Raw genomic sequence first — 12,139 nt, 5'->3', positions numbered from 1 at the left:
AGAAAATTGTAATTTTTTTTTACAAATAATAAAAAAAAAGCCTAAAATTATAAATTCATATATATAATAAAATTCATAGATTTCATGCATCTCTGTTTCAATAGAAAATCCTAATATACTCAATATATACGTTATAAGCTATTAAAACTGGATATATGTATCTGTCAAATTGTTTATGAAAGGATCATTTCTATTCTGGGAAAAATACCTTTTGCAATAGAATTATTTTGCGTTGTACATAATCATTATTATTAGTACACACACGCTAAATCATTCGCTTCTGGATCATTGTGATATTAACTCATCATTTTTATCTATATTTTTTTCATGTCATTTACCTTAAATCTTCACCAATAAAAAATATAATAATAATAAGTGATTATAGTCTAGATAAGTAATTTCTATTAATACTTTCAAAATTAATTATTAATTATAATAGTATATTGTGATGTTTTGGAGAAAATTCTTTTGAAAAAAAAAATGGTGCTATAAAGCGTTGAGAATAATGAATTTATAAATCGTATATGTGAAATTATGCATTATTTTTTAAATCTTCTTGTCTAAAGGATAATTCTAACGAATAATTCATATGCGTTAAAAAATAATTCATTTGAATAAGTTAATTATCATTCAACAACTTTCTCCTTGTCGCCAATTCGTTGAAAACATATTATTAATAATAATTAAATTAATTTAAATACGTTTTAATTCATCGGTACAATGTAATATCTGATGTGGTACATTATTCTTTTAAATTTTGAATAATAATTAATTTATTGTAATAATAATTTTTTGCAACCTGTTAAAGTTGCATGTAGCAAATTAATATTGCATAAGCTTTATTTTACATGTGCTATTAGTTAAATTAATTTAGGTTATTTATGGTTGTGTTTACTCTATCGAAAATCTTTGTATACAAAGACTTGTCTCTCGTTTGAAATAGCAATAATCAAATCTCTATAAAAATGTCGACAATTCAATTCAGAATCTGATTTATTTGAGTTAATTCTTGCCTACTTTGATTTGATAAAATACTAATTATAATTTTAAAGATATTGCAAACTCTATAGATTAGTATTCACAATTAGAATATCCTAATACTATGATACTCTAGACATGTAAAAATATACATAATATTTTAAGACATTTAATTTACAATCAAATTTTCAAACATACCTTAATGAACTATAATAAAGATAAAAAATAAAAAAAAAAAAAGAAAAAACTTGTAAATTTAAGTACTTTATTGATAATGAATGATACTTTCGTTTTTATAATATATTTATAATTTGTTATTTTATTGTTATTATTATGTCATATATTTTTCATATCAAATTATTATATCATGCTATGTTTGAAAGTTTATTAATAGTTTGTTAAACCCCACTGCTATTAACGAAATCAGACATTATCTATCATAAATTACAATCATATTTATTAATAATTAAAAATAAGATGGTGTTATTCAGATCAGGTTTCCGCAGACCGTTTCTATCATTGATTAGTACCTTATCTTATCATTTAACGGCATTCAAAACTGAAGCTTTATAAACGCAGGAGAACAATACAAAGTACAGAGAAATTTAGTGGCAGCATGAGGATTCACGTAGAAACTAATCTTCTGCTGGTCTTGATAATCAATGGTATGTGTTTATCAATACATAGCATCCAATAAATTTTTGAATGCTTCTTATTTATTATATTATTCAATTAATTAACAAAACATTTGCCTAATATATACGTGAGTGCGTGAGTGCGTGCGCGAGTGCGTGTGCGTGTGCGTGTGCGCGCGCGTGCGATTATAATTGAATGATCTGTAGATAGTTAGATAGATAGGTGAATAGATATATTTAATTAACATTTTTCATAATTAGAATTTTACATAATTATTTTACTTTGTTATCAAAACTTTTAATTGTTTTTGAAAATAAATCGATGCTAATGTTGCGTGTTTAAACGATAAAAAAATTTTTCATACTACGTCTTATGCATTATAATAAAAACAAATGGCTTTACCATTTATAAACAAATTTCATTTTTAAAATTGATTTCTCATATTCTATAGACTTTCAAATTAATAAGATACAAGGTTAAGGTAATATTAGCTTAACTTTATGCTTACTTCAGCATAACTTCAGCTGTGTGCATGGCTTTTATATAAATATAACACTACAAAAGTAAAAGAGACTATTTTAATTATTCACACCTGTTTAAACTTGTATATTCTATTTTTACTTACATTAAATGATAATAGATGTAATATTATTAATATCATGTATAAATAGAGGACGCGCGTGTAAATTTTGAAAAATGTCTGTGTCATGCATATGTCGAAGTTACTGGAAGAAGCTGTAAATATAAAAGACGTTAGAGTTCAAATATAATGTACTATGATTGTTATTAGGATGATACAATTATGGGAATAAACTCATTATGACGTGTAGATAGCAATTTGACGCTATTCGAATATCAAAGAGTTGAATAAAAAAAGAATAAAAAAAATATTGATGTGATAAAATTGAAAGTACGTTAAATCATATAAGATATTATACAAATATTTTCTATTCTTTTATTGGAATGTGATAACAGTTTATTGACATTAGATTGACACACGTTTCCCATATTTTAGAGAATGTATTAATGCCAAGTGCCTGAAAATTTTGGAAAAAAAGCTTCAAACAAATTTCAAATTCCTATAATTTATTTATCAACAATTTTTAAATCTCCAACCGAGCAACAAGTAGTTTCTATTCTATTCGGAATTTCAGACTTTTGTTTATCACTACATATTGAGAATAAATTTTTTCATTATACATTTATGTGCAAAATCATTTCATAGAAGATTAAAACATTAACGATATTAAAAATTCAATGATGATTTTTCATTCACGAAAATTACTAAATTTGACAAACAAGCTTGACATTATTGCAAATTAATAGTTTCTTTCCATTTCGATTGTGCACAAAATCGCCTATAGATAATTATTACGAGCTAATGAATAAGTGCAAACTCATCAATTTATTAATTAATAGTAAAATTTACGTTTACGCATAATGACGATGCGCAACGATATGCAATGTGCGTAATGTTAAATGGATATTAATTTTTTGTTTTTTTGTTTTTTTTTTTTTTTGTTTTCCTTTTTCAGCCTTTGTCAAGATCGAATGTTTTAAAATCACTGGCGACGACTTAAGTCTTTTGAACAGCAATGACGGGCTTTGGGTTTTCGATGATAACGAAGAAATTGTTCGAGCTACGGCTGACATTCCAAATGATCTGCTCTCGTCACTGATTTCTATGAATACGCATGTACGATTCTATCTGTATACTAGAAATCTCACTGGCAATTACGAAAGTATAACGATTGGCGACGTGCAATCGTTAAAATTGTCAACCTTCGATGCAACTCGAGAAACCAAATTCTTTGCTCATGGATGGATGAATTCGAAAAGTAGCAAATCCTGCAGATTAGTCAGAGAAGGTAAGCATTGATCCATCTCACCTTATATCTTTAATCTACATAAGCTAGTGCAAAATATTTAATGATCGATGTTATCAGCCTATCTCGTTTACGGGGACTTCAACGTTATTATCGTCGACTGGAGTAAAATAGCTAAAGGTACTTACATTTGGTCAGCCATGCATGTTGTCCAGGTTGGCAAACACGTGGCCAAAATGATCGACTTTTTAGAAGAGCAAGGTATCAATCTCAACACAACCAGTCTTTCCGGACATTCTTTAGGCGCTCACGTAGTGGGTCTAGCCGGATACTACGCCAAAAATAAAGTCAACTACATCGTTGGTACGTTAATTTAATACATGTAATTGCCACTTTAATGCAACACGCCCAGTTGATTAGCACAGTTGCTTCCTCCCATGTAACCTTAGAAAGATCCATGACGCAATTATGGCCTTCGAGCATTATAATGCCAAAGTAATTAGCGATGCCGCGTGTCCAAAACTTCTGCTCGAAAAACTTTACGGTTTGGAAAGCCAACCGCGTGTACTGAACGTAGACGATGCTCCCCAGGTCTGGACCCGGCCCTGCCACTCTTCTCCTTTGCCGGCGTCGGCTCGAGGATATCGACCGAAGACGCGAAGCAAGTGGAGATCATCCACACGAACGCGGGCTTCCTGGGTTTTCTCGCGCCCATTGGCGACGCCGACTTCTACCCGAACGGAGGTAAACGGCAGGTGGGTTGTTCCATCGACTTTGGTGGCTCCTGCTCTCACTCCCGCTCTTACGAATTCTTCGCCGAGTCCATCGTCAGCGCAGTCGGCTTCTACGGGATGAACTGCAAGAACTACTCGAGCTTCGTGCACGGCGACTGCGAGGGCAATATCTGTCTCATGGGCGGTGACAACAGCAATCTGATTTCAAACGGCACCTACTACCTTGGCACCGGCACCAACTATCCCTACGCCAAAGGCATCGAGTAAGCTGCCCATCGACTAACAAAGGAGTCTCCTCGCTATCTACCTCGAATCGCCAACTGTTAATTGGTACACAACTGCGATTCTTACTTGTTCCTAAATCTGCTGTCATACTCATGAACCACGAAATCGTATTAAATATTCTTAAACTACTCTGTCTTATAATACAATAATGTGCTCGAATTAATCGAATATGTATAGAACCTTACAAAAGCAAAATTGTACATGTACATATAATATACATCAATAGGTATAAAGGCTCGCACGGGCATGCGTAATTACACTTTTACAAAAATGTATACAATACATCTTTATTAAACATTATAAAATTAATAGTGCTGTTGATATTTATACTTTAAAGAGAATAATATAAGCAAACGCCAAACCGGTATTGTCAATGTACACGTAGATTCATAGGGGGCAACCCTTTTCTTTATTTACGAAGGAGATTGGCAACATCGACAACAGTAAGAAACAAATAAAACTGTTGGATGGATTAAATGCGTGAATAAAGTGAGAAATAACATTGCTATTAAATAAGTCGACGTGGCAGAGTGATTTTACGAAAAAGCCTGCCCTTACGTCAAAGTGTAAACATATTCTTCGATCCCTCTATAATAACAAAAAACAAAAAATAAAAAACAAAAAACAAAAAACAAAAATAAAAATAAAAACAATGAAAAAAACAAAGAAAAAAACAAAGAAAAAAGGAAGAACAAAAAGAATGAGAAAAAGAAAAAAGAAGAAGAAGAAGAAGAAGAAGAAGAAGAAGAAGAAGAGAACAAAAGAAGAGAAACGAAAGGAAAAAATGAAAAACCTTACATACGAATATGATTGTTTATCATTCGTATGCTGCAGGTTCTATTCCCTTTTCACAAAACTACTTTCACTATACACGGTCGATGAAACTTGCAAATTACATAACAGCTGATAAAATAAGGCATTTGAGCGTAATTCGTTAAGCTTTTCCGTTGATACTCGAGTATCCTCGACTGTTTGAAATTAAAAAAATCGAAACAGACGTCCGGTGAAGAATTAGAGCTGTAAGGTTCGTGGTATCTATCAACGTAGGACGGCTCCATTTATCAGCCAATAGCTTTTGTTTCCTCCCACGTATCCTGGCAACTACTGACCAAAGCTTTAGGGCTGAGCGCGATTCAGGGAAGGACAATTTCATCGCGGCCTGCCCCTCGACTCTCCATTACGTCGACGATTTATTTTTCTGTGCGAGAACTAACACCGAATGCTCCAAGAGTCACTCCCCGCTTACCACGCACACTTGAATACTTTCGAATATGTGCGATCGCAACATCGGCTTGCGAATTAAAATTTTCGATTAAAAGTGCATCCTAGTCGTATGAATATAATCCGCTGCATATTTGTCAATTTCCTCCTTGTAGCGTATTTATACTTTCCAACACTTTCATTTAATCTTTATTCTCCCTTGCTTCTTCAACTCGGCTTTTCATTCTCTCCTTTATACCTTTATTACATAACCTTATTTTCCGATGAAAACTCATCAAACTATTATCCGGATATGTGTTTTTTTTTTCATTATTTTTACATTTAAATTTAAATTTTGAAAGCTTAGATCTTACACGTCAATATACAAGCATTTGAATGTCAACGTGTTTATACAAAAGCGTCTCTATTGCTCCCGCACATCCACCCACGCACGCACACGCACACGCAAACCGATACACACACACACACACACACACACACACAAACACACACACAAACACACACACAAACACACAAACACAAACACCTACGCGCTCGCGCTCAAAACTGTCAATATTAAATGTAATATTAATTATTACTTATAATATATGTATTATAAGCATATTATAATAGTAATATTTAGTCGAAATATCTATTGTTTTATTTGTGTATCGTATGTTGTCATAGTCAAATGAATAAAAGTCTCCTTAAATATTCACTGTATATTGATTAATTTTCAATGACAAATAAATGTGTTTAATTTTGTTAAAATTATATAGAGTACGCGATTTTGATTATTGTAATGCGTGTGTGTGGGTGGGCGGGTGAGTTGGTTGTTTGTGAACTTGCTAATATTCGTCGAAGTAAGCATTGTACGAATATCATATTTTACTAAATTAGTAAATGTAAACGAAGATGATAATGAAATAAATTCAATTAATATTATTTATTTAATTTATCATTTTTATTGATTGGATTAATCTCAAATAGATAAGATTGATATTTTATTTATTTTTTTTCTTTTTTTTTTTCCTTACAAAATATCCATTATATTTATTATTAATTGTAACCGTCGAAAAGAAATTAGCATAATTTGCAATCGTGAATTATAAATGTAATTGAAATTACTTCATTATTTAAGAACTAAAAACAGCAGGCCAATACGAATGATATTATGCATTTATTTGATTTTTAAATTTTTGATCGATTACAATCACGTCAATCTTATATGCCTTGTATTTCAGCTAATGTATTGTTTACCTTTACATTAAGTTTATTATACTCAATCTTATTCCAAGCATTTGTTTATTCTTTATTAATGTAGGCACAGGCGGAGCAACTTTTAACGGAGGGAATATCCCGGAAGTGATTAAATCTTAATACAAATCCTCATCTATATTTGACAGTGAAAATCTTTTTCAACTTTTTAATATTCACGTGTGTGTGTGTGTGTGTGTGTGTGTGTGTGTGTGTGTGTGTCAATTGACTGTTCATTTGCATTAGCTGCAACTTCCGGTCATTCTTTTTCCGTACTACTCCTACCATATGGCCATTCGAAAATTAGCCTTGTTTTACTAATAGCACGACCAGCGCACTTACTTCAAATACTTCAAAATGAGAAAGTTCAGAGTTGAACGAACCTCGAAACTGATAATGTTTAAAATTTACGCGAGATTGAAGATAGTAATACATGTATTATCAAGAAACGGTGGATAAATGCTTTTATCAATGTGCAGGTAGATTATATTCTGCATTATTAACAAATGCGTGAATAAAGGGATAGAAAGTAGCTTTAAATATCTCAGCAGAATTCTAAATGTTTAGCGTTAAATATCAAACTTGTCAATATAATTAAAACGCTATCGCTAATATAAATAATGTAATTAGCCTTGTACGCCCTCCACCGATCCCGCCCGACTAACCGTTCATTTGCTATTTTTAATGTTTGTCAGCAGAAGTTCGCGAATATAGCCACACCAATAAACTTTCGACTCTTAACGAATAAAACGAATAAAATTTCGAAAGCACTAACATGCACAGCTTATCAATAATCATCGAACAATATGTATTTAGCGAAATGCGTCAATACTTACGTTCGGAGAGACTAGTTATTAAATCTACGTAACGATCATTAATCACTTGGTACATGGTATTCCGTCGAGTCATCGTGGCCGTCTGCCTCGACATTTGCGGACCAACTTCTGAAGAGCGAGCGTATCGAATGTTTCTTACACAAATATTGTCCAATCGTTTAAAGGAAGCTTGATGAAAGCTTCTCTATGTCTTTTTTGTTCTGTGTGCATTATCATTGTCATAATCGAGTCACCAAAGTTGGATATGAAAGGGGAAATTTGGTCAGGAGCGCTTATCGAGTCAATAGAAAAATATATCCATAAGAATTAATCACTCCTGGCCGTAATTTATAACCGTGAAAATACTTTTGATTCGTCGCCAGTTTCATCAGCGAATGCCACGGAATCTTCGGGAAGAAGACGTATCATCTTTTTGTCTAGCATTATCGAGGAAAAGCGAATCGCTTGCTTTTCATCAAAACGAGACTCGGAGCCACCAGCGATGATCGGTAGCCCCATGGCTGCTTGGAAATATTTCCTCCTTTCTAGTTAGAAAATTTATATATAAACAATCGAGCAAGTACAGCCTCCAATTGTTATTTTCATATATTTATTTACGATCGATGCTGCCCGACGTAATAATTGTGATATCGAAAGCTTTTTATCTACGCGGTGAGATAAAAATTAATTCACCGAAAATGAAAATCTTATTACTTCAATTACTTATTCGACATAATTTATGCTTTGTTAATATTTGTTAATATTTTTATTGTAACAATATTTAACCAATGAAATGTAAGATGCAATATGTAAGATGCTATCGATATCCTAGTTAATGAAATGATAATAAAGGTAATAAGGATAAATAGACGATAAGATGTACATCATCGTCGATATTTAAAATAGTTGAAACAGTGACTTTTGAATGTTAATTCAGCATGACTTTTTCCTTGCGAGATCGTTTGCAAACTCAATGGATTGATACCGTCTAGTTATATCTAACAAAATGCATAAAATATTTTTGTATCTGGCTTTATTTAAAATAACAATTTATTACTGAAATACTAAAGTAACAATGTCGAATTATAAAATTTTACATTAAAAAATATCTCGGTTGCGTAGCTCCAAATTCACGTTATAGAAATTAAATTTTCAGAAATATCCATCCAATATGGTCTCGTAATAACCATGAAAAGCTTTACAACTAATTGATTTAATTGCAATGAATACATATTTACCAATGTTTTGTAACATTTAATCAATATTATACAAGAATTTATTTTAAAAACCGAAAATTTTTGTAAACTTTTTTTTCCCCATTGTTCAGCAACAATGTAAATAATGCTTTTATGACGTTTCGTGTAACTGATTCCATCAATCAGAATGCCCTTTTAATACTTTGCCAAATGCGCATCGGAAAAATCAGTCATTCTCAAATGTGATTGAAGGAGAAATAAAACTTGCTTCCATTGCTTCCAGAAGGGTCAAATTTTCATTATGTTCTAACGTTAGTAGGTAGTGCAGTTAAGGACGCGCGCGCACGCACTCCCAAGAGCACCGTCATACGGAGAGAAAGAGAGAGAGAGAGAGAGAGAGCGCACAACTGTTTTTTTCTCTCAATATTTCAGTAAGGAGAGAAAATTGAGAAAGGCTAAAGCTGTCGACGAAATCAGCGGCACTCGCGGCGCACAATAATCAGCCTCGCATCAACTATGTTATAACAATTATTGTTTTCATGACGGATAGTAGAAGGCTAACAAAAAGAAAAAGATATTGAGTGCCAGAAGAAAGTGAGTGGCCAAAGAGACGGAGAAAGTGACGAAGTTGAGTATCACGTTTTAAATCACGACCTCGCTAACTCTTAATAATCAAATGCACGAAAAGTCCATTCGTATTACATATCTCATACGTCCACGGAATGCGCATAGAGGAGAGAAACGTAATTGCAAGCACTAATATGTTATAAGGTGAAATTGTATTCATAACAGACGAAGGGAGAAAAGGCATCGGTCCAGTCGAAATAGAGAGTGCGGCGAACGTCTGGGAAATTGGATTTAATGTTGTCAGGCCACCCCCTCCCAACCATAGCAGACCCATGCCGACCTGCTCTTACACCCCCGCACGCTCCATTACTCTCTCTCTCTCTCTCTCTATATATATATCTCTCTCTCTCTCTCTCTATCTGTCTCTCTCTCTCTATCTCTATATATCTGTGCCTTTTATAAGCGCGCGCGCATATATACACTCGCGAGCTCTTTTCCGAACAAAAGGAAAAAAATGCGGGCAAAGAGACAGAGCGGAAAAAAAATAAAAGCAGCAAATCTTTGCGGACGATTGTACCTGGAGCGAGTTCTTTTTTTATTGAAAACTCAAGTACTCTTGCGATCTTAATCAAGGGTTGAAAATTTTCAGCTCGATCGATTGGATAAACGAGGCGCGCGCGCGCGCGTCCACGCGCTTGAAAGAGAGAGTGAAAGAGAGAGAGAGAGAGAGAGAGAGATCAAGCGCGCGCCCCCCCCCCCCCAACCCGGCTATCAGCTCATTCTATCTTTCGCTCCCTTTCATTCTACCATTTCCGCGTCCCGTGTTTTTCCTCGCGATGCAACGCCGGCCCCGGCTATTTTGATCTTTTAATATGACTTTATTTTACGCGCTTATTATTACGGGAATGTGATGGGAGTAATGGCGCGGGGCATTTTAATATTTGCCCGTAAGCGCGATCTAGAAGCCTTTCAAGATACTCGACGGCTCAAGAATTTCATCAATATTTAAGGTGATTATTAGCCTGTCAATCCCAATCCTGCATCCTCCGTAATAATAGCGCCGTTTAATTTCAGCACGACTTTTCCTTTTAACGGTGCTTTCTTTTTTTCACGGGTCTCATCCCATCGATCAACAATATAAATTTCGTTTGTTCGCGGGCCGCCCGGAGATACGGATCCTTCCCGATTAATTTCGTCATTAGCAATTCTTTGTGGATGATTTGCGAAGATGACTTGGCTATTATGACAATGTCATTTGCAGCATCGCAGATTTGATGTTGCGGTAATGACACGCCACGAACTCTATTACAATCCATTCGGAACATTTATATAGAAGTAAGAGACATTCTTTACGGCCTAATCTCAATACGTAATCTCGCCCAAGCGATTGTATCGCGTGAAATATAATCTCTTTCTTATGCAGATGTAATGTCCTTCCCAGACTCGATGAACATATTCGACAATTAATAATTAAATAGAACTTTCATATTATGTGAAACAATGCTTTATATGAAATTACGGGAAATAGTGTTTTTAGACTCGGGGCGAAGTGGATGGGGGTTTGTTTGAATTTGTTCGGAAGTAAAAGTTTTTAGTTTTAAATAAATATCCCTCCTGCCATAATGATAATCGCAATCGCACTAGTTGGAGGGTTCGCGTAAGTCATTGTTTCAGCCACACTGTCTAACGATAGAATGCTGTGACCGATAAATCAGCTATAATATCTACATCTAGCGATAATCAGCTACACGGATTGTTAACATCGATACATAGTCGTGATGATCCAGAATATGATTTATGATCTAACATGTAGGTTAGGCAACGAAATAATTCTTACATTTATAAGCAGGCTATTATTATGAATATAAGCATAATATATTAACAGTTTCAATATCATCGAATTTTATATTAAAATTATAATTTTCCTTCCCGAAAATTTTGATTTTGCTCGTCCCTCTAAATCTAATTTTGTAATATCGTATAAGTTATAAGTGTGTATGAGACCGTTGTTAATAGGTGAGTTGGCGAGGTTATAAGCAGACGTATAAAGGAAGCAACGAGCTCCTAATAATCTTATAAGCTAAAAAGAGTGAGTGGAAGGCATCGTTAAATATGCAATTGCACATAAAATAAATAATCTTATTCATAGTCAGTAAGCCAGTGTGCACGCCATAGTTAGGACGGTAGCGCCTGCGAAAGCGCAACCGGCGCTGCACGGGAGCGCGGCGAAACATCATTTTAAAAGTGTCGGGCCAACATCGCAGGCGCTCGAATGTAAGAAAAAAAACCTAGGCCTTTCCGTTCCCGCATGGCCGGTTAGTCCGTCATCGTACAATGGCCTTGGACGTAATCAGCGAGCTCCCAATTGCACCGTTATTAAGAAATCCTTAAAGAGAGCGGTCTTATCGACGTGGAAAGTTCCTCGGAGTCGGAGTCTGCCGTCCCTCGTCGTAAGAAAGCCAAGTGAGCGCTTGCGCGTGCCCATCTTAGTTCGCGGATTCAGCGGAAGATGTCGGGCAAATCACTCGTACAAAAATAATAATAATGAGGATGATAATGATAATGATAATAACAAGCCGGTGCGAGGTATTGTCGAGGTAATGTCGGGTGGGCTGCTCTCGTGGCGCGGCGGGTGGCGGGGGTGG

The 12,139-nt window shown here is 34.4% G+C and overlaps 1 protein-coding gene across 1 annotated transcript; it reads left to right on the top strand.

Moving 5' to 3' along the window:
- Window positions 1–1,557: 1,557 nt before the first annotated feature.
- Window positions 1,558–4,665, top strand: LOC105362768 (pancreatic triacylglycerol lipase-like). The gene is made up of 4 exons (XM_011500254.1): window positions 1,558–1,643; window positions 3,150–3,482; window positions 3,561–3,803; window positions 4,032–4,665. Exons 1-4 carry the CDS (start codon window positions 1,595–1,597, stop codon window positions 4,439–4,441), a joined length of 1,035 nt encoding a protein of 344 aa, XP_011498556.1. The 5' UTR covers window positions 1,558–1,594; the 3' UTR covers window positions 4,442–4,665.
- The last annotated feature ends 7,474 nt before the right edge of the window (window positions 4,666–12,139 follow it).

The sequence above is a fragment of the Ceratosolen solmsi genome, unplaced genomic scaffold (assembly GCF_000503995.2).
Source record: "Ceratosolen solmsi marchali unplaced genomic scaffold, CerSol_1.0 scaffold56, whole genome shotgun sequence".
Taxonomy (NCBI): domain Eukaryota; kingdom Metazoa; phylum Arthropoda; class Insecta; order Hymenoptera; family Agaonidae; genus Ceratosolen; species Ceratosolen solmsi.
Note: the sequence above shows the minus strand (reverse complement) of the source record. Positions and strands in the feature narration are given on the sequence as shown.